Genomic DNA, 21,021 nt, shown 5'->3' with positions numbered 1-21,021 from the left:
CGGAGCCCGCGACGTCTCAGTCGCGGGCCCCGCCTACCTGCACACGCGCTCGAAATGAGCGGACTTCCCTCCGAGCGGGAACAGTTTGCTCATTTCGAAAGTAGCCTACACACGGGCGGACTGTTCGCTCAAACCAAGTTTCAGCGGACAGTTTTTCGGAATTTCCGAAAAACTTTGTTCGTCAAACTGTCCGCTGAAACTGTCCGCTGAAGCCCCACACACGAGCGGACTGTCCGCTGAAACACTGTTCAGCGGACAAAGTTGAGCCAACAGTCCGCCCGTGTGTACACGGCCTAAGTGTACGGTAGAGGAAGGGGAGTGAAGGGGTTAAATTACCCCACCATGAATCTGCTGCTGATCCTTTCCTCCACAGAGCCTCACTTCCTCCCCTCTCAGGCGTTAATATAGGAAGTGAAGGTACACAGCCACTCTGATCGTCTATAACCACTTGACTTCTGGAAGATTTACCCCCCACCCCTCTCATGACCAGTCAGTTTTTTGCTTTTTGGCACTGCGCTACTGTAACCGCTTGCTTGACCAGCCGACATCATTTTCCCGCGGCAGGTCGGCACGATCCAGTAAACTGTCATAGCTATAGGTCGGCTCATGGGATTGGGATAGCAGGCACGCGCCTTCTACACGGGGGGGTGCCGCTGTGGTCATCATGACCGTCGGCCACAAGCAAACACGAGAGGCAGAACAGGGATGAGTGTGTGTAAACACACCCTTCCCTGTTCTGTTCTGAAAGGAGTGAGCGATCGTGTGTTCCTGTTAGCTAGGAACCACGATCTGTCACTTCCTCTAGTCCAGTGATGGCGAACCTTGGCACCCCAGATGTTTTTGAAACGACATTTCCCATGATGCTCAACTACACTGCAGAGTGCATGAGGATCATGGGAAATGTAGTTCCAAAACATCTGGGGTGCCAAGGTTCGCCATCACTGCTCTAGTCAGTCCCACCCCCCTTCAGTTAGAATCACCTCCCAGGGAACACAATTAACCCCTTGATCGCCCCCTAGTGTTAACCCCTTCCTTGCCAGTGACATTTTTACGGTAATCAGTACATTTTTATAGCACCGATCGCTGTATAAATGCCAATGGTCCCAAAAATGTGTTAAAAGTGTCCAATGTGTCCGCCATAAAAATCGCAGATCGCCGCCATTACTATTAAAAAAGAAAAAAATAATAAAAATGCTATAAATCTTTCCCTATTTTGTAAACGCTATAACTTGTGTGCAAACCAATCAATATACGCTTATTGCGATTTTTTTTTTTACCAAAAATATGTAGAAGAATACATATCGGCCTAAACTTAGGAAAATTTTGATTTAAAAAATTTTTTTAAATTGGGAATATTTATTATAGCAAAAAGTACAAAATATTGTGTTTTTTATTTCAAAATGTACGCAATTTTTTTGTTTACAGCGCAAAAAATAAAAACGCAGAGGTGATCAAATACCACCAAAAGAAAGCTCTATTTGTGGAAAAAAAAAGGACTTCAATTTTGTTTGGGTGCAACGTCGCACGACCGCGCAATTGTCAGTTAAAGCAACGCAGTGACGAATCGCAAAAATAACGGCCCGGTCATTCAGCAGCCAAATCTTCTGGGGCTGAAGTGGTTAACTGACAATTGCTACAATGTTGTACACAAATTACATTTTATATCATTTTTTTATTCCCACAAATATTTTCGTTTGGCAGAATTTGATCACCACTGGGTGTTTTCGTTTTTGTGCTATAAACAAAAAAATATATATTTTTTTTATAAAATATATATTTTTTTTTACTTTCTGCTATAAAACATATCCAATAAAAACATGTAAAAATCAAATGTCTTCATCAATGTAGGCCAATATGTATTCTGCTACATGTTTTTGGTAAAGTAAAACCCAATTAGTTTATATTGATTGGTTTTCACAAAAGTTACAGCGTCTACAAACTATGGTGTATTCTGCATATTATACTGGAATTTTTATTTATTGCTGCTGTTTAGGTAGGGTTGTTCTAAAATTTACCCGCCAGGTGTATTCACCTTGGCCAATTGTTAGGGATCAGCTGAGTTCGCCCAAATTCTGGAATTGCTGCACTCCTCTCTTCTACCACTAGGTGGTCAGGCACTTGGTGGCATTAGATAAGCTAAAGGCATTGCAAGGTCAGATTAGGAGTATATGGGGTATCTCAGCCAATGGGTAGGGGTTTTCTTAAATCCCTTGGCCTGCTGGGAGAACCTATTTATTTGGGTGGAGTCAGGTGATCGGGGGTTCTGTGCCACCTGGAGGGCTGTCTGGGTGGACATGTGCTGTGCTGCTAGGCCAGAGCCTGAGGCCTATCCTGGCACATCTGTATGCCAGGCCGTGTTGGGGCCTTTCCAGAACAAAGAGAGCAGCGCAGGGTTAGGATTGGGGCTTGTAGTCCAACCAGAAGTGACGGTTCTGCCGGGCGGAGAACCTGTCGTGGTCGGAGGTAGAGGGGAAGCTGTCGCCACTAAGGGACCTTCCACTTTATTACCAAGGACCACAGTGAGTAACTGAGGCAAGTACCGGAGCAGTATTCTCACCAACCGGGGATGGTGAATTGGGAAACCTTAGCAGGTGCCAAGCCAGGGACCCAGCCAGCGGAGATGATGCTTGCAGAGCAGCCTTGTGTGCCAAGCCAGGGACTGAGCAGACCAGTGGAGTGACGCTTGAGGAGTATCGGTGAGTGCCGAGCCAAGGACCCAGCAGGGACACGGGGGAGATGCTTGAGGATGATACTGTGTGAGAAGATTGGAAGAGCTCAGGAGATCCAGTGGCAGTGGATCAGCAAGTCTAGTGAGAGAGACTGGGAGCTCAGTGGAGTGAAGATCTAGAAGAGGAGATTGTAGAGGAAGTACAGAAGTTTGTTACAACTTGTGTTGGAAACTGTTATAAAAGACTGTTGCCATAGGAGACAACGATCCTACACATGCAGACGTGGTGTCTGGCTGTCTGCCTTTCCCTGCATGGCTGTCTGCCTATAGAAATCTCGGAGTCTGCTAATTGACATTGCAGCTACTAAAGGGTGTCCCGGCCCTATCCCTCTCTCCCACAGTTCTGTTAAAGAGAAAATGAATCTGTTTTCATTCAAGAAATGTCTGGTGCCCATGAATATATCTTACACTACAGCCACTATGCCTTGTAACCCACTCTACACAGAAGGATGTCAGCTGTCCCTAACTCTGGAGGTTCTCATTAGACCAAAGGGGACCCAGGACTATGCTACATTTATTCATATTAGTAATGGTGGTGATCAGCGACTAATAGTGGGACTGTGATGTTGTGGTGGAAAATCTGACACTAACTGCCACTTTTGACACTTTGTGGGAACCAGTGACACAGTGATCGGTGCCTACGGCGGTCGGAATAGCTTCAAGAGCGATCCGTGCTGAGGGGGAGGCCACTGATTCATGGCCACCCCCTCACGATCGCTCCTGGCTAATGAGAAACAGAGGAAGTGATGTCATTGCTCCTCGTGAAGCCTTTTCGTTACGGCTTCCGAGGAGAGAAGACATCAATGTGAGTTGCACCAACACTACACTTACAGTAGAACATGCAGGCACACTAATCACCCCACATTCACACCCCCTGTCACAGTGACACCAATAGCATTTTTTTTTTTTTACTGATTACTGCATTGGTGTCATTTGTGACTGTTATAAGTGGTAGGGCAGTTAGTGCTAGGCCCCTTTAGGTCTGGGGTACCCCCCCAATAAAGGTTTAACCCCTTGATCACCCCCTGTTCCCGGTGTCACTAAGCGATCTTTTTACTGATCACCATATTAGTGTCACAGGTGACGCTAGTTAGCCAGGTAAGTATTTAGGTTCAGCGTCAGCTTTTTATAGCGTCAGGTACCCCCATATACTACCTAGTAAAGGTTTTAACCCCCTGATTGCCCCCTAGTTAACCCTTTCACCAGTGATCACCATATAACTGTTACGGCTGATGCTGGTTAGTTAGTTCGTTTTTTATAGTGTCAGGGCACCCGTCATTTATTACCTAATAAAGGTTTAACCCCCTGATCGCCCAGCGGGTGATATAAGTTAGGTTTTAGGGTCAGATGGGGTCTGCGTCGCCCCAGGCAGCATCAGGTTAGTGCCAGTGCTGCTAACACCCACGCACGCAGCATACACCTCGCTTAGTGGTATAGTATCTGAACAGATCGATATCTGATCTGATCAGATCTATACTAGCATCCCCAGCAGTTTAGGATTCCCAAAAACGCAGTGTTAGCGGGATCAGCCCAGATACCTGCTAGCACCTGCATTTTACCCCTCCGCCCAGCCCAGCCCACCCAAGTGCAGTATCGATCGATCGATCATTGTCACTTACAAAACAATAAACACATAATTGCAGCGTTCGCAGAGTCAGGCCTGATTCCTGCAATCGCTCACAGTTTTTTTGGTAGTGTTTTGATACAGTCGCTGGCAGTCAGGAGCTTTTTTGCCTTTGAGTCTCACTAGTGTACCAGTAAATTTAGAGGCAAAAATGGCAAATCGAAGGTACAGTAGTGAAGAGGAGGAATGTTTTCGTTCTTACCTCCCTTCATGCAGACACAACGGTCCAAATTACTACGGCGACTGGTGTTGTGGAGAAGCGCCCCTGTGTCCACAAATATAACCAAAATATAGGAGGGGTGAACCTCAACGACCAGTTGTTGGAGCCGTGCCTAGTTGCCTGTAAGCCCAGACGCTGGTACAAAAAAGTGTCTGTTTATTTATTTAAATTGGCTTTGCTGAAAGCTCATGTGCTATACAGAGCTTCAGGATGGACTGGATACTTCCTTAAATTCCAGGAAGAGATCGTCAGAGCCCTTCTGTATCCAGATGGGGATCCACCTCACCATCCCCAATCCAAATGCAGTAAGCCGACTGATGAGAAGCATTTTCCTTATGTCCTCCCAAGTACCCCTACCCAACGAGCCCCCCAAAGAAAATGTGTCTGTAGAAAGTACGGATATAGGCGTGACACCCGTTATTATTGTCCCTCCTGTCCTGACAATCCTTGTCTTTGCATTGGTGAATGTTTTGAGCGATATCATATACTAGTTGAGTTTTACCATAGAGAACAGCACTGCACAGACTAGGCACACTTTCACAGGGTCTCCATCACATTTTGAGAGACACAAACCGTTACAGTTACAAATAAAAGTGTACAAAAAAAAGTAAAAAATATAAAATAAAAAACCAAATTGTTGTCAGTAGAAAGAATAGTGGGCCATCATTTGTTTTAGAGGGAGCAATAGTGACCTATTATTGGAGTTAGTGGAAGGAATTGTGACCCATCATTGGTTCCAGTGGGAGGATCCTATTGTTTGTGTCAGTGGAAAGAATAGTGATCAAAAATTGGTGTAAGCGAAAGGGATGTTGACCCATCAGTGGTGTCAATGGAAAGAATAGTGAGCCAACATTGGTGTCCGGGGGATCAATAGTGACCCATCTAAGGGCGTAGAATTTTGATTTCACTCCTCACTAGTGATGGACGAACTTCCGACGGGACATTTCGCGGACCGCGAACGAACCGTAACGTTCGCAGCGGGCCCCATTGACTTCAATGGGAGGCGAACTTTGCAAACCTACAGGTCAAATTTGCAGCCACAAAATAATTAATAGCTGTGCAAACATAGTCCCACCACATGGCCAATGACATAACACATGTATGAGGTGAATCTGGGATCGACAACTACAAGCATTCTTTTTTTATATGGAAACTGTTGTGACAATTCAGGACTGTGGAGCGCATGAAGGCAAAGGAGGAGAGGGAAGGTCAGGGTAGGCAAAGAAGAGGGTGCAGGAGATGATCACCAGCAGCGTGACATACAGCAATGACACCAGCACCGTGATAGAGAGCACTGACATCAGCAGCATGACATACAGCAATGACACCTGCACCGTGATAGAGTGATCTGACAACAGCACCGTGATAGAGAGCACTGACATCAACAGCGTGACATAAAGCACTAACACCAGCACTGTGATATACAGCACTGACAGCAGCACCGTGATAGAGAGCACTGACATCAGCAGCGTGACATAAAGCACTAACACCAGCACCGTGATATACAGCACTGACAGCAGCACCGTGATAGAGAGAACTGACATCAGCAGCGTGACATAAAGCACTAACACCAGCACCGTGATATATAGCACTGACAGCAGCACCATGATAGAGAGTACTGACGTCAGCACCGTGATATACAGCACTGACACCTGTACCGTAAGCAGCCCCAGGAGGAAGTCAGCATAGCACAGGGATGGTGGGAGCCCCTCATAATGAGTATAGCACAGGGATGGTGGGAGCCCCTCATAATGAGCATAGCACAGGGATGGTGGGAGCCCCTCATAATGAGCATAGCACAGGGATGGTGGGAGCCCCTCATAATATGCACAGCAGAGGTACAGCCCCAGGAGGAAGTCAGCACAGGGATGGTGGGAGCCCCTCATAATAAGCAGCCCCAGAAGGATGTCAGCATAGCACAGGGATGGTGGGAGCCCCTCATAATGAGCATAGCACAAGGATGGTGGGAGCCCCTCATAATATGCACAGCAGAGGTACAGCCCCAGGAGGAAGTCAGCACAGCACAGGGATGATGGGAGCCCCTCATAATAAGCAGCCCCAGGAGGATGTCAGCATAATACAGGGATGGTGGGAGCCCCTCATAATATGCACAGCAGAGGTACAGCCCCAGGAGGAAGTCAGCACAGGGATGGTGGGAGCCCCTCATAATAAGCATAGCACAGGGATGGTGGGAGCCCCTCATAATATGCACAGCAGAGGTACAGCCCCAGGAGGAAGTCAGCACAGCACAGGGATGGTGGGAGCCCCTCATAATAAGCAGGCCCAGGAGGAAGTCAGCACAGGGATGGTGGGAGCCCCTCACAATAAGCAGCCCCAGTAGAAATATGACACTGCTCAACCTCTTCAAACAGGAGGGTACGGGCATATAGTACGGTGTGCTTTTTTTGGACAAGGAAGTGAGCCAAATGAAGAAAGAAGGTCTCTGTGCTCGATTAAAAAAATTGTTTATAGACATATACATGGTCTACTGGTCACATGTGTTGAATTCCTCCGAGATCCATGCTTCATTCATTTTTAGAAATGTGAGGTAGTTAACACTGTCGTGAGCTAGGCGAGTACGCTTATCGGTCACGATCCCCACTGCTGCACTGAACGTCCTTTCGGACAGGACACTGGATAAGGGGCAAGCCAACAGTTCGATTGCAAATTGGGCAAGCTCTGGCCAGAGGTCAAGCCTGCCCACCCAGTAGTCCAGGGGTTCATAACTCCTCAAAGCGTCCACATCGACCGTTAACCCAATGTAGTCGGACACCTGACGGTCTAGGCGTTCCCTGATGCTGGATCCGGATGACACCTGTCGATGGGTCAGCTGAAAGAATGACCTCATATCCGAAGTCACCAACACATCTTCAAACCGGCCTCTTCTTGCAGGTGCTGTTGGATTGGTACCCACAACTCCTTCTCTGGGAGTGGGAATTGCTCCTCTGCCAGCGCACGCAAAAGCAGAATGCAGCATTTCTCGAAGCAAGGCCTGGAAGTGCTCCATTCTGCCAGCCCTCTGTGATGGCGGTAACATTTCCGCCATTTTGTGTTTGTACCGGGAGTCTAAGTACGTTGCCACCCAGTACTGGTCCTTGACCCTTATGCTTTTTATACGGGGGTCCCTATTAAAACACTGGAGCATGAAGGCCCCCATTTGCACTAAACTGGAAGCGGTGTGGTGGCCTGGCTCCTGCTCATCATCCAGGATAATGTCGTCCTCTCCCCATCCACGCACAACAACAGGGATCCCAGAAAGGTTTAAAGCATGCTCTTCTTGCTCCTCCTCATCCGCCCCGGCACCATCCTCCTCTGACTCCTCTTCAGACTCCTGTTGTTCACTTGTCTCAGATAGAGTAGCCCCCCCTGGGAATTCATCCAGCATTGCGACTTCCTCATCTTCCCGCTCCTGCTCCTCCACAGCTTGATCAATGACACCACGCAATGCACGCTCCATAAGGAAGGCATAAGGTACCATGTCACTGATGGCGCCATGGCTGCGACTGACCAGTTTGGTGATCTCCTCAAATGGCCGCAGAAGTCTGCATGCGTCGCGCATGAGCAGCCACTGGCGCGGTGAAAAAAACCCCAGCTCCCCAGAACCTGTTCTGCCGCAGAGTTCATACAGGTAGACGTTAGGCTGCTCCAGCAGAAACGTGCAGTTATCAAGCATATAGAAGGTTGAGTTCCATCACGTCGGGCAATCGCAAATAAGACGTCTGACCAGCAGATTGTGTCGCCGCTGAATGTCAGCAAGGCGAGCCATGGCCATGTAAGATCTTCTGAAATGGGCGTGATTTTGCCCTGTTTCAATGCGCTAAGCAGATTGGCACCGTTGTCACACACCACTTTACCAACTGTCAAATTGAGCGGTGTTAGACACTGATCTGCCTGTGAACGCAAATCTGAAAGGAGTGCCAGGCCAGTGCTGCTCAGGGCTTCCAGGCACAACAGACACGGCATGGCAACGTCTCACCTGGCATGTCGAATAGGTTCTGGAAAGCTTGGGTGGCGCAGCGGAAGAGACGCTACCAGCGGAAAAGGAGGAGTCAGCCTAGGAGGAGAGGGAGGAGGATGGAGTAGGAGAAGGAGGAGAAGAAAGGCCAGGCCTGCATGCAATCCGTGGCGGTAAAACCAAATCTACATGGGTGCCACGGGTTACATGCTTGACGGCCGTCAGAAGGTTCACCCAGTGGGCAGTAAAAGTGATATACCTTCCCTGCCCGTGTTTGCTAGACCACGTGTCTGTGGTCAGATGTATCTTGGCACCGACACTGTGTGCCAGAGATACATTCACTTGCCGCTGAACATGGCCATATAGCTCTGGGATGCCCTTCTGTGAGAAATACTTCCTTCCTGGGACCTTCCATTGTGGTGTTCCAATGGCCACAAATTTGCGAAAGGCCTCCGAGTCCACCAGTTTATATGGCAGTAGTTGGCGGCCTATGAGTTCTGACAAGCCAGCCGTCAGAGGGTTATCCGGCATCATCATTTTTTTACGCTCGAACATTAGGCCCACGGAAGCCTGCCTTTTTGCAGAAAAACGTGAGCTTGGCGTGATGGAAGGTGGAGTGGAGGACAATTGTGAGGAGAGAGGAGAAGGAGAAGTAGAAGACGAGGCTGGACGGTGAGAGCCTGGAGTGTGGCTTTGTGTGTTCCGTTGCTCCCACTGGGCTCGGTGATGGCTGCTCATGTGCCTTCTTAAGGTGGTCATCCCTAGGTGAGTGTTGGGCTTACCGCGACTAATGCGTTGACTGCAAAGATTGCAGATGGCAACGCTATTGTCAGCAGCGGACACGTTAAAAAAAGCCCACACTGCGGAGCAATGTGCCGGTGTCCTGGGAGCGCCAGATGTGACCGTACATGGTCGATTACTCGCTCCTGATACATTTGCAGTCTGCTTTGTCCCTCCTGTGCAATGTAAGTTATTCCTGCTTCTCCTCCCTATCTGCTGGTCCATATCTCCCTCTGAACTCCCCTCCTCTTCCTCTCTTGTGGGCACCCACGTGACATCACAAGACACGTCATCATCAACGTCACCTTCCCCACCGCTATAAGTAGAGATCTCGGAGTAGGCAGCAACACCGGGGACCAACCTCTTCCTTGGGCTGATCTAGGTACTGTCGTCAGACTGCTGAGTGGCGGTTGTTGCTACCTCCTCTTCCTGATCCAATACCAAGAGTGGCTGCGCATCAGAAATGTCTTGATATGGATCGGAAAATAATTCCTGTGACTCAAGCGGAAGGTATGTGGTGGTGGTGGTGTTGTTGGTGGTAGTGTCTTTGGGGGTGCACATAGCAGAGAGTGAAGAAGAGAGTGCAGATCGAGAGGATGAGGAGGGTGCAGAAGAGTAAGGCTGAGTGAGCCACTCAACCAAGTCTGGTGTGTCCTTTAAATGAATTGAACGCACCTTCTGCAACTTCCCACTTTGGCTCAAGCCTGTTGCTCCTACCTTACCCCTACCACCCCTGTGGAAGGGCCTGCCTCTTCCTCTGCCTGTCATTTTTTAAATGACCCTGTGACAAAACTCTCAGTACCTATACTGATAAAGGACTGCTGCAGTATAGGGCAGCGGTCAGCAGTAGTGCACCTCAACCCTATGTATTGTGGACCTATACCAGTCCTTACGGAATAGCAGACTGTACCTCACTCAACCCTATGTACTGTAGCACCCTAGACCAAGTTACCAGTCCTTATAAGGACCTTTGTGGAACAAGTAGGTTGTGACTGATTAGCAGACTGTACGTCAGTTCCTATACTGATGAAGGACTGCTGCAGTATAGGGCAGTGGTCAGCAGTAGTGCACCTCAACCCTATGTATTGTGGACCTATACCAGTCCTTACGGAATAGCAGACTGTACCTCACTCAACCCTATGTACTGTAGCACCCTAGACCAAGTTACCAGTCCTTATAAGGACCTTTGTGGAACAAGTAGGTTGTGACTGATTAGCAGACTGTACGTCAGTTCCTATACTGATGAAGGACTGCTGCAGTATAGGGCAGTGGTCAGCAGTAGTGCACCTCAACCCTATGTATTGTGGACCTATACCAGTCCTTACGGAATAGCAGACTGTACCTCACCCAACCCTATGTACTGTAGCACCCTAGACCAAGTTACCAGTCCTTATAAGGACCTTGGTGGAACAAGTAGGTTGTGAATGATTAGCAGACTGCAGTAGAAGGGCATCAGTCAAGTATAATATTCTTTCTATATTAGGAAGAAAGAATATTATACGTATACAAGCCTATTACCATACCAGTCCTGAAAAGAAGCTTTGTGGACCTAATAGTAACAGCTACTGATTAAACTGACCCTCACTGCCTCACACACAGCTTCCTGCCTGTCCCTATATAAACTGACAAAACAGAGGCTGCTGGAACAATAACTTGAATAGCACTTTTGTGGACCTAATAGTAACAGCTAATGATTAAACTGACTGTCCCTGCAGCACACACCGTCCTGTCCCTTTCTCTACACTGGCAAAAGACACACAGGCTGCTGCAACAATCACTAGCACAGCACTGCGTCAAACCTATATCCTGAACTACACCTAGCACCTATACCAGTCCTGAAAAGAACTTTTGTGTACCAAATAGCTAGCGATTTGGGTCACTGCAATCGTTCCCTGCTCCACACAGCAACCTCTCCCTATAGTGAAAGAAGAAAGAATGTAAAATGGCCTCCGGATCGGGTCTATTTATAAGTTAGGGGGAATGTCCAAGTGTCCATGTGCTTTAATGTCTCAATTGGCTGTCCTGTACCCCATGATGGATGGGTCATCATAGGTCAAAGTTCTTTTACACAGTAAACACGGAAGTCCACCGGTCAAACGGCCGGGCGAACCGTTCGGCCATCACTAATGAGCAATTTCTGCCTCCCAGATGAGTCCCCACTGTCACCATCGATCTGTAAGGGGTAATTATTCCCAATGACCATAAGTGTAAGGAGCATTCTTCCCACTGACCATCACACTAACTTTCATGAGTCGTAATAAAGTATTTTTTAGTAGTTCACTGAGTCTGGAAAGTTATTGCAAGGATTTCTTTGTGTTGAAAGACTTAGACAGGCTGATCTACAGAAGTGAGTATAGAGTAAAATTATATGGGAACTGTGTTCTGTTTTAAATGTATTTTAAAAGGATGTTAAATTTTTTTTATTGATTCTTTCATTTTTTTTCCTAGGTATAAAGGCCATTATACCTGTCTTTGACATTTTATATAGTACATAATGGATGTGGTACTCTTTACTAGGGATGGGCCAAACACCCCCCCCCCGGTTCGGTTCGCACCAGAACATACCGAACAGGCAAAAAGTTTGGCAGAACACACGAACACCATTAAAATCTATGGGACACGAACATGAATAATCAAAAGTGCTCATTTTAAAGGCTTATATGCAAGTTATTGTCATAAAAAAATTTTGGAGACCGGGTCCTGCTCCAGGGGACATATATCAATGCAAAAAAGAGTTTTAGAAACTGACGTTTTTTCGGGAGCACTAATTTTAATGATGCTTAAAGTGAAACAATAAAAGTGAAATATTCCTTTAAATTTTGTACCTGGGGGTGTCTATAGTATGCATGTAAAGCGGCGCATTTTCCCCATGTTTAGAACAGTTCCTGTACAAAAGGAAAAAAGTAATTTAAAAGTACTAGTGGCTATAATGAATTGTCGGTCCTGGCAATACAGATAAAAGTCATTAAAAAAACGGCATGTTATCCGCCACAGTCCATTACCAGGTCCTTTGAGTCTGGTATGAATATTAAGGGGAACCCCGAACCAAAATGAAAGAAAATTGCGTGGGGGTCCCACCAAATTCCATAGCAGGCCCTTCAGGTCTGGTATGGATATTAAGCGGAACCCCGTGCCAATTTTTTTTTAAAAAATGGCATGGGGATCACTCCAAAAATCCATACCAGACCCTTATCCGAGCATGCAAGCTGCAGGAAAAGAGGGGGGGGGGGAGAGTGCCCCCCACCCCGAACCGTACCAGGCCACATGCCCTCAACATGGGAAGGATGTCCTCCCCATGCACTTTTGATTTTTCATGTTCCTGTCCCATAGACTTTAACAGTATGAGAAAGATATTTTTTGCTTTTTAAATTCATCATAACGAACGTTTGTAATTGTTACGAAAAGTTAACAAATCTAACGAAAATTCTTATTTTGTACGAATCCAAATAGAATTTTGGACATGAATTACGAAATACAAATTAACGGCTAATACGAAACAGAATGGAACAAAACGAAACAAATTTATTGATGGCGCACATGTCTAGAGGGTTTACAGCCACTTTAAGGACCTTAGATTGTAAGCTCCATGAGGACAGGAACTCATGTGAATGTACAATATATACTGTATGTGTAAAGTGTTGCATAAATTGATAGCGCTGTATAATTACCTAAAATAAATAAATAATAAACCGTGTTCTTTGGTTCAGCACTCATGGAGTTGATTTACTAAAACTGGAGAGTGCAAAATTTAGTGCAGCTCTGCAAGGAAACCAATCAACTTCCAGATTTTAACGCCAAAGCTTGATTGAACAAGATGATGTTAGAAGCTGATTGGCTAGCATGCATAGCTGCACCAGATTTTGCACTCTTCAGTTTTAGCACATCAACCCCAATGTGTTCCATCACCTTCTGAAAAGCAAAAGGGCAAAAGCATTATATAATTTTCAATGAGAAATATACACAAAATAGAGTTTCACAACTCAGTCTCTTCATACCTCCGGTCCTGGGTAAATTCACAAGTGTGATCCACAGAAACAAAGGGAAACAATTTAATTGTGTAATTCAGTTTATTACTAAACCAATGGATAAAAGCGATGTAAAAACTCACAAATGTATAGTGCGCTTGCACTTTGTGTAATGGCAGTCCATACACATCTCCTGGCTCACAACACTCACTGCATACCTCCTCCTGGGGTGGGTGCCTTGATATGATGACTGACTTTGTCAAGGGCTCAAATAGGAAACATCACCACGTTCCTTTTACTACGTTTTGCCTAACTTTGTGTTGCCATATTTCTTATATTTGACTCTTCCATTGCTACTGCTTATGTTCAGCCATTTTCTTATAATCCAATGGACATAAAGTGTACAATATCAAAATTATAAGACATTTTCAGACAACATATAAAACTACAAAATTGTATCAAACAGTTAGGCCGCGTACACACGGGCGGACTGTTCGCCCAACTTAGTTTGTCAAACAATCCGAAAAACAGTCCGCTCAAAATTTGCATGAGCGGACTTGACCACACACGATGAACGAACAGTCCGCTGAAACCGTGCGCGATGACGTGAACGGCACGTACGACGGGACGAAAAATACGACGTCCAATACACTGCAATGCAACCTTCGCCGTGTAAATCCTTTCTGAGCATGCGCGACACTTAGTTTGTCGAACAAGCCTACACACGAGCGGACTGTCCGCTCAAACCAAGTTTCAGCGGACAGTCTTACGGAAATTCCGAAAAACTTTGTTCGTCAGACTGTCCGCTGAAACTGTCCGCTGAAGCCCACACACGAGCGGACTGTCCGCTGAAACACTGTTCACCGGACAAAGTTGGGCGAACAGTCCGCCCGTGTGTACGCAGCCTTACCCTTTTATAGGGGGAGACTGGCACAAGAAAATCCCCCATTACTGGCCATTCTAACCCAGATGACCTAAACTCAATACACTTTCAGTGCAATTATGGTTACAAAGCATCATACCCACATTAGTCCACATTAGTCCACAAGACCAAAAACAGATCCAACCTCAAACTTATTGTAGACCAAAACCGTAGCCCTACCGAATAAGTGTTTTTTTTTGTTTTGTTTTGTTTTTTGTTTATTATGCACAGGCATGTACTTTAATTATCACTGAAGAAAAATAATCCAAGCAGCAAGCAAATATGGAATATGTGTAAGGCTATAAAAGACTCAATGGGCTTTCCAAGGGACCTAAAACACAACATGTCCCAAGCTCTGAAAACTGTGATTCAGCATACTGTGTAATGAACCAGAGACTAATGCAGCCCTCAAGATGCATCGGAAAGATGCAGCAATGGACCAATGGCAGCAAAGTGGATAGCGCTCTTAGACTGGATTATTATAAGTACAATGAGCCAGAATGGGACCCAAAATATACCCAAAGTGCACCAGGGATACAAATTTAACAGTTTCTTGTCTAGGTTGTGGGAATTAAAACAATTGTACGACTAAAATTAAACGATGCCATTCTGTGGGCATTGATGCCCTAATAACCTCCGATCTGGCATCCAGGGGTGCATGGGGAGGGCATCTATATCCATTCCCTGGGAGATGGAATCAAGCCGCTCAAGAAGCCAAGCCGTGACTCGCCGGTGCGCCTGAATGATGTCATTGTAGCCAAGAAGGCCAAGCTCAGGACTGAAGATGGACGTCTCTCGGAACTAACGTGGAATGCAACCTTATCTGGTGCTGTGATGACACATTTTACACGCATGCTTTTTTTTTTTTTAGTCCTCTAAGGGACATGTAATTCTTAGCTACATCATTATAACCAGTATTGACTCACTCCTGTGTTTTGTTTGCTCTATACACACATTTTTTCCAATGGTTCTTTAAAATCGGTCTGGAATTAAAGCTAAATGTTTTATATTGTGTAACTTTTCATATGTATTCCATAAAGATTAATCCAGAGTTCTATGTCCATAGGCATTTGCATACTTTAAAATTGTTTTGTATTGAAAAATAAAGTCTCAGGTTGTACGTTTAACCACAGAATACTCGACTTCCTCAGCCTCTGTTTCTGTAACTGTAACTTTTGGTTTCAGCTTTGAAAAGTTAACGCTCATGTATTGTACATTTTCGCAATTCAGGTCTACTGATCCATCTTCTGCAGGTGGTTGGCGCTCCTGTTGAAAAATTTTCCCAACTTCATGGGGACCCTAGAAGAGAATCAAATAATTTAAACTGTATAGAATAAAGACTTCCATATAGTCTATAGTAGAAAAGTTACTTGTCAGCAGCAATAATCTTATAAAACCAAAGAGAATTAATAAGTAAAAACAGTTTTTAATTCTCTGAAATTTCTGTGACAGTTGGGAGATTTCAGTGACATTGTGCCATTTTGGTTGAAATGCATTTAAGTCAATAGGAAAGGCAAATAAAAGTATTTTTTTTAGGGGTGCAGAAGGCTATAAATTGCCCTTGGGGTTATAGAACCTTTAATTCTTTTTTTTTTTTTTTCACACATGTTTAGAAAATCATTTCAAGCTTGAAAATTAGTTACCACTCCAAAATATATCATTTCTGAAAGAAGAGACCCTGGTCATAGTTCATTTGCGGCATGTGCGCAATTGGTTTATCAAGTGCAAAATTTCAGTAAAATACAGTACACTAATGCCGCGTACACACGATCAGACATTCCGACAACAAAATCCTGGATTTATTTCCGACGGATGTTGGCTCAAACTTGTCTTGTATACACACGGTCACACAAATGTTGTCGGAAACTTTGAACGTCAAGAACGCAGTGACAGGTACGACGAGCCGAGAAAAATTAAGTTTAATAGCCAGTGCGGCTCTTCTGCTTGATTCCGAGCATGCGTGGAATTTTGTGCTTTGGAATTGTGTACACATGATCAGAATTTCCGACAACGGATTTTGTTTCATCGAAACATTTGAGATCCAGCTCTCAAATTTTTGTTGTCGGAAATTCTGACAGCAAATGACACACGGTCGGAATTTCCGATAACAAGCTCACATCGAACATTTGTTGTCAGAAATTCCAACCGTGTGTACGTGGCATAAAAGTTAATATTAGGGCACACAAGAGCAATGTATTACTCAATTGTCTGGAGCTAAATCTATTGCTCTCATGCTGACGTTTGCGGTAATACCTCACATGTTTGGTGTGATTACATATGCCTGCAAGATTTACCGAAGCATTTGCGTGTGAGCACAAAGGTATGTTAAAAAAATATATAAATATTATTTATTTTATTTAAAACTTTTTTACACTCTCAGTCTCTGGTGTAATAAGGCAGTAATCTAATGTTAACACGTGAATGGAAATAGAGTTTTGGCGGTTGTTTTGTGGCTAATATCATTGGGCCCTTTTTACGTATAGTATATGCCTAAATCTAAAGGCCCCCCCCAGTTCAGTTTTCATCAGAACATGTGAACAGGCAATAAATTTGTTTGAACGTCCAAAAACCATTAAAGTCTATGGAACTCGAACATGAAAAATCAAAAGTGCTAAATTTAAAGGCTTATATGCCAGTTATTGTCATAAAAAGTGTTTGGGGACCCGGGTCCTGCCCCAGGGGACATGTATCAATGCAAAAATAAGTTTTATACGCCTGTTTTTTTAGGAGCAGGGATTTTAATAATGCTTAAATTAAAACATTAAAAGTGAAATATTCCTTAAAATTTCGTACCTACGGGGTGTTTATAGTATGCCTGTAAAGCAGCGCTTGTTTCCCATGCTTAGAACTGTCACTGCAAAAAGTGAAATTTCTGAAGAAAAAAAGTCATTTAAAAGCACTCATGGCTATGATGAATTGTCGGCTCCCGGTAATACAGAAAACAGTCATTGAAAGTCATTGATAAAAAAAAAATGCGAGGGGGTCCCCCCAAATTCAATTACCAGGCCCTTCAGGTCTGGTTTGGATATTAAGGGGAATCCTGTGTCAATTTTTTTTTTAAATGACAAGGGGTTCCCCCCATATATCCATACCAGACCCTTCAAGTCTGGTATGGATTTTAAGGGAACTCTACGCCAAATTAAAATAAATTGGTGTGGAGTTCCCCCCAAAAATCCATACCAGACCCTTTATCTGAGCATGCAACCTGACAGGCTACAGAAAAAGAGGGGGGGACGAGAGAGTGCCCCCCCACGGAACCATACCGGGCCACGTGCCCTCAACATGGGGAGGATGCTTTGGGGGTCTGTGACCCCTCAAATCACCATGTCCCCATGTTGATGGGGACAAGGGCCTCATCCCCACAACCCTTTCCCAGTGGTTTTGGGGGTCTGTGGGCGGGGGCTTATCGGAATCTAGAAGCCCACTTTAACAAGGGGTCCCCTAGATCCCGGCCCCCCCTGTTTGAAATGGTAACGGGTACATTGTACCCCCACCATTTCACAAAGAAAGTGTAAAAAATTTAAAAAAACACACAGACACCGTTGGGCTAAGTCCTTTATTAAAGATTAAAAAAAATTTAAAAAAAGATTCCAGTGGTGGTAATCCACTCTCGGTATCCTGCGATGGGTGATCTCCTCACCGGGGACCAGCGATGGATGATCTCTCCTCTCCAGGTCCAGGGTCCTGCGTTACATCAGAGGGGGGCGGGGTCACCTGCGCGTCACTGGGGAAGACCGGGTTTCCCCTCTCTTCAGAGGGGGCGGGGTCACGTGCCGGATGGCCCCGTCCTCAGCTAAGAGACCTGTCAGGCTGCCAGGATTCCCGCTGTGTCTCCAGGGGAGACAGGATGCGCTGAGCTGGACATCATCATTGGACCCAGGACCTGGAGAGGAAAGATCATTCATCGCTGGACCCCGGAGAGGAGATACTGAGAGTGGATTTCCACCACTGGAATCTTTTTATTTTTAATAAAGGACTTATCCCAACAGTGTCTGAGTGTTTTTTTACAATTTTTTACACTTTCTTTGTGAAATGGTAGGGGTACAAAGTACCCGTTACCATTTCAAATGGGGGGTCCCCTTGTTAAAGGGGGCTTCCAGATTCCGATAAGCCCCCCGCCTGCAGTTCCCCACAACCACTGGGCAAGGGTTGTGGGGGACTGCAGACGAGGGGTCACAGACCCCCAAAGCGTCCTCCCCATGTTGAGGACATGTGGCCTGGGATGGTTTGGGGGGGCGCTCTCGTCCCCCCCTCTTTTCTTACAGCCTGCCAGGTTGTGTGCTCAGATAAAGGGTCTGGTATGGATTTTTTTAAAATTTGACATGGAGTTCCCCTTAAAATCCATACCAGACCTGAAGGGTCTGGTATGGATATTTGGGAGGAACCCCACATATTTTTTTATTTTATTTTTTATCAATGACTTTTCTCTGTATTGCTGGGAGCTGACAATTCATTAAAGCCGTGAGTGCTTTTAAATTACTTTTTTTCCTTCAGAAATGACACTTGCAGGGACTGTTCTAAGCACGGAAAACAATCACTAATTTACAGGCATAGTATACACACACCCTAGGTACGAAATTTAAAGGAATATTTCACTTTTATTGTTTCACTTTAAGCATTATTAAAATCACTGTTCCTGAAAAAATTTCCATTTAAAAAAAAAAAAATTGCATTGATACATGTCCCCTGGGGCAGGACCCAGGTCCCCAAACACTTTTTATGACAATAACTTGCATATAAGCCTTTAAAATTAGCACTTGAGATTTCTCCCATAGACTTTTACAGGGTGTTCCGTGGCTTTTTTCGAATTTGCCGCGAACACCCCAAATTGTTCGCTGTTCGGCAAATGGCCGAACAGGCAATGTTCGAGTCGAACATGAGTTCAATTCGAACTCGAAGCTCATCCCTAGTCACAAGTGAATATGGCAATCTAAAGAAGCGGTATCCAACTACGAGATGCGTTACTGAACCATTATAATTGACAGTAATTTTCTGTATAACTTCACCAATGGACTACGATATGTTACAGTGGGTAGAGAAAAGAATCACCCCCCTTTAAAATAATCAAATGTTGTTGCTTTGCAGCCTAAAATGAAGACAGACAGTTTTTTTGTATCCAGCTGTATTTACTCAGTGCAACTTATAACATCCAAGTGAAAGATACAACACCAACATGTAAAAAATAAATAAAAAGCAGAACATTGAGTTGGAAAAAAAGATCACCCCCTTGTGTCAGTATTTTGTTGGACCACCTTTGGCTGTAATTACAGCCTTTAGTCAGTTGGGAGAAGTCTGTACTTACTTTGCACATCTAGACTTTACAATATTTGTCCATTCTTCTTTGCAGAACTGCTCAAGTTCAGTTCAATTTGATGGTGACCGTTTGTGGACTGCAGTCTTAAAGTCATTCCACAGAGATTCAGTGGGGTTTAAGTCTGGGCTCTGATGAGGCCATGCAAGGACATTCACCTTTTTCTTCTTCAACCATGGGGTGGTTATTTTTGCTGTGCGATTTGGGTCATTGTCATGTTTGAAGGTAAACCTTCATCCCATCGACAATTTTCTGGCAGAGGGCAGCAGATTTTCTTCAATAATTTGATGGTATTTTTTTTCTTGCAATCCTCCCATACAAGCCACATTTGTGGAGAATTTTTTGTCACACGCACACAATGACTACTCATTGTCATAAATTTCTGCAACTGCTTCAGAGTTGCCCTAGGCCTCTTGGTATCCTCCCTGACCAGTTTCCTCTTGGCGCTTTCATCCAGTTTGGAGTGATGTCCTGATCCAGGCAGGGTAGGTCTGTATTGTACCAAATACCTTGCACTACTAGGGACTGAAATGCTCCAGGGAAGCTCTTTTCATGCTAATCTAATCAAAATTACCACAGTTGATAGTCAAATGGCTTTGTGTGTGATAGAGAAGGTGATTAGCTACACTTGAGTGAGTTTGTTTATAGTAACAGCTTGAAAAAAAGTAAACAAAATGCTTGCTGCTTTTGGTTTCTGATATCACAGAGAGGGAGGAAAAACATCAGTTCCTCTCTCTTTGTTCAGGCCACAGAATGCTGCCAGTTGGAGCGGGAGGGGGGCGTCTGGTTGTAGAAGTGATTGAGTGGCTCTATAGCCACTCGAATCACTTCTACATTGAAGGTAATTGCCAGCTGCAGGCATCATCGCGGTACAACCACTGAAACCCTAGGATGCCATATGACGTCCTATGGGCAGAAAGTGGTTAAAACATATCAAATCTTTACTTTTTGAGTTCAGTTTCTTTTTAAATTCTGCGTATACATTTTGTACTGCGAAACCACATTTTTACCATAAGGTCTGCAATAGCTAGCTTGGTTATGAATTTCACTTTAGAGTTCTTGAAGTTGCTTCAAGTAAAACAGCATCCAGAAATATAAAAGAAAACATTTTCTAGGATAACTTACGTTAGAAAACATTTCTGAATTGCTGTAGATATTTTCAACACCACTAACATGGGACAGCCTTGAAGCTTCTTTTTTCTGCATCGTCTTTCTTCTGAAAAATGTATAAAAGGAAGTGCAGATAAGGGTTGATTCATGTTGGAGATAAAATACAAAAACAGATTTTACTCATATGTTTGATGGGCTAATTATGTCCAAATAATTGTGGTCATTCAATAAAATTTTGAAGGAACAAATTAGTACATCTGAATTGCTGAACCCAGAACAACCAATAAAGCCCCGTACACACTATCAGATTGTTTGCTGAGTTTTTCCTTCAGATTTACCAAAACCATGTAGTAGAAGGGCCTGCCTGATTGCATACACATTGAAACTCCTAAGGTTTGACCTCATA

General features: G+C 44.8%; 1 protein-coding gene across 1 annotated transcript in view; it reads right to left on the bottom strand.

Moving 5' to 3' along the window:
• Nucleotides 1-13,355: 13,355 nt before the first annotated feature.
• The window catches only part of LOC143933771 (sialic acid-binding Ig-like lectin 13), a 54,995-nt gene continuing 47,329 nt past the window's right edge, over nt 13,356-21,021 (bottom strand). The window contains exons 8-9 of the mRNA XM_077456772.1: nt 20,631-20,721; nt 13,356-15,493 (exon numbers count right to left, since the gene is read on the bottom strand). Coding sequence (XP_077312898.1) covers nt 15,305-15,493; nt 20,631-20,721 — 280 coding nt within the window. The 3' untranslated portion in view covers nt 13,356-15,304. The remainder of the gene's footprint in view (nt 15,494-20,630; nt 20,722-21,021) is intronic.

This window comes from Lithobates pipiens, unplaced genomic scaffold, assembly GCF_037356315.1.
Source record: "Lithobates pipiens isolate NorthernLeopardFrog02 unplaced genomic scaffold, aLitPip1_a1.2 Scaffold_27, whole genome shotgun sequence".
In the NCBI taxonomy this organism is placed as follows: Eukaryota; Metazoa; Chordata; class Amphibia; order Anura; family Ranidae; genus Lithobates; species Lithobates pipiens.
The sequence above is the reverse complement of the archived record's forward strand: the minus strand, read 5'-3'. Positions and strand labels throughout refer to the sequence as shown.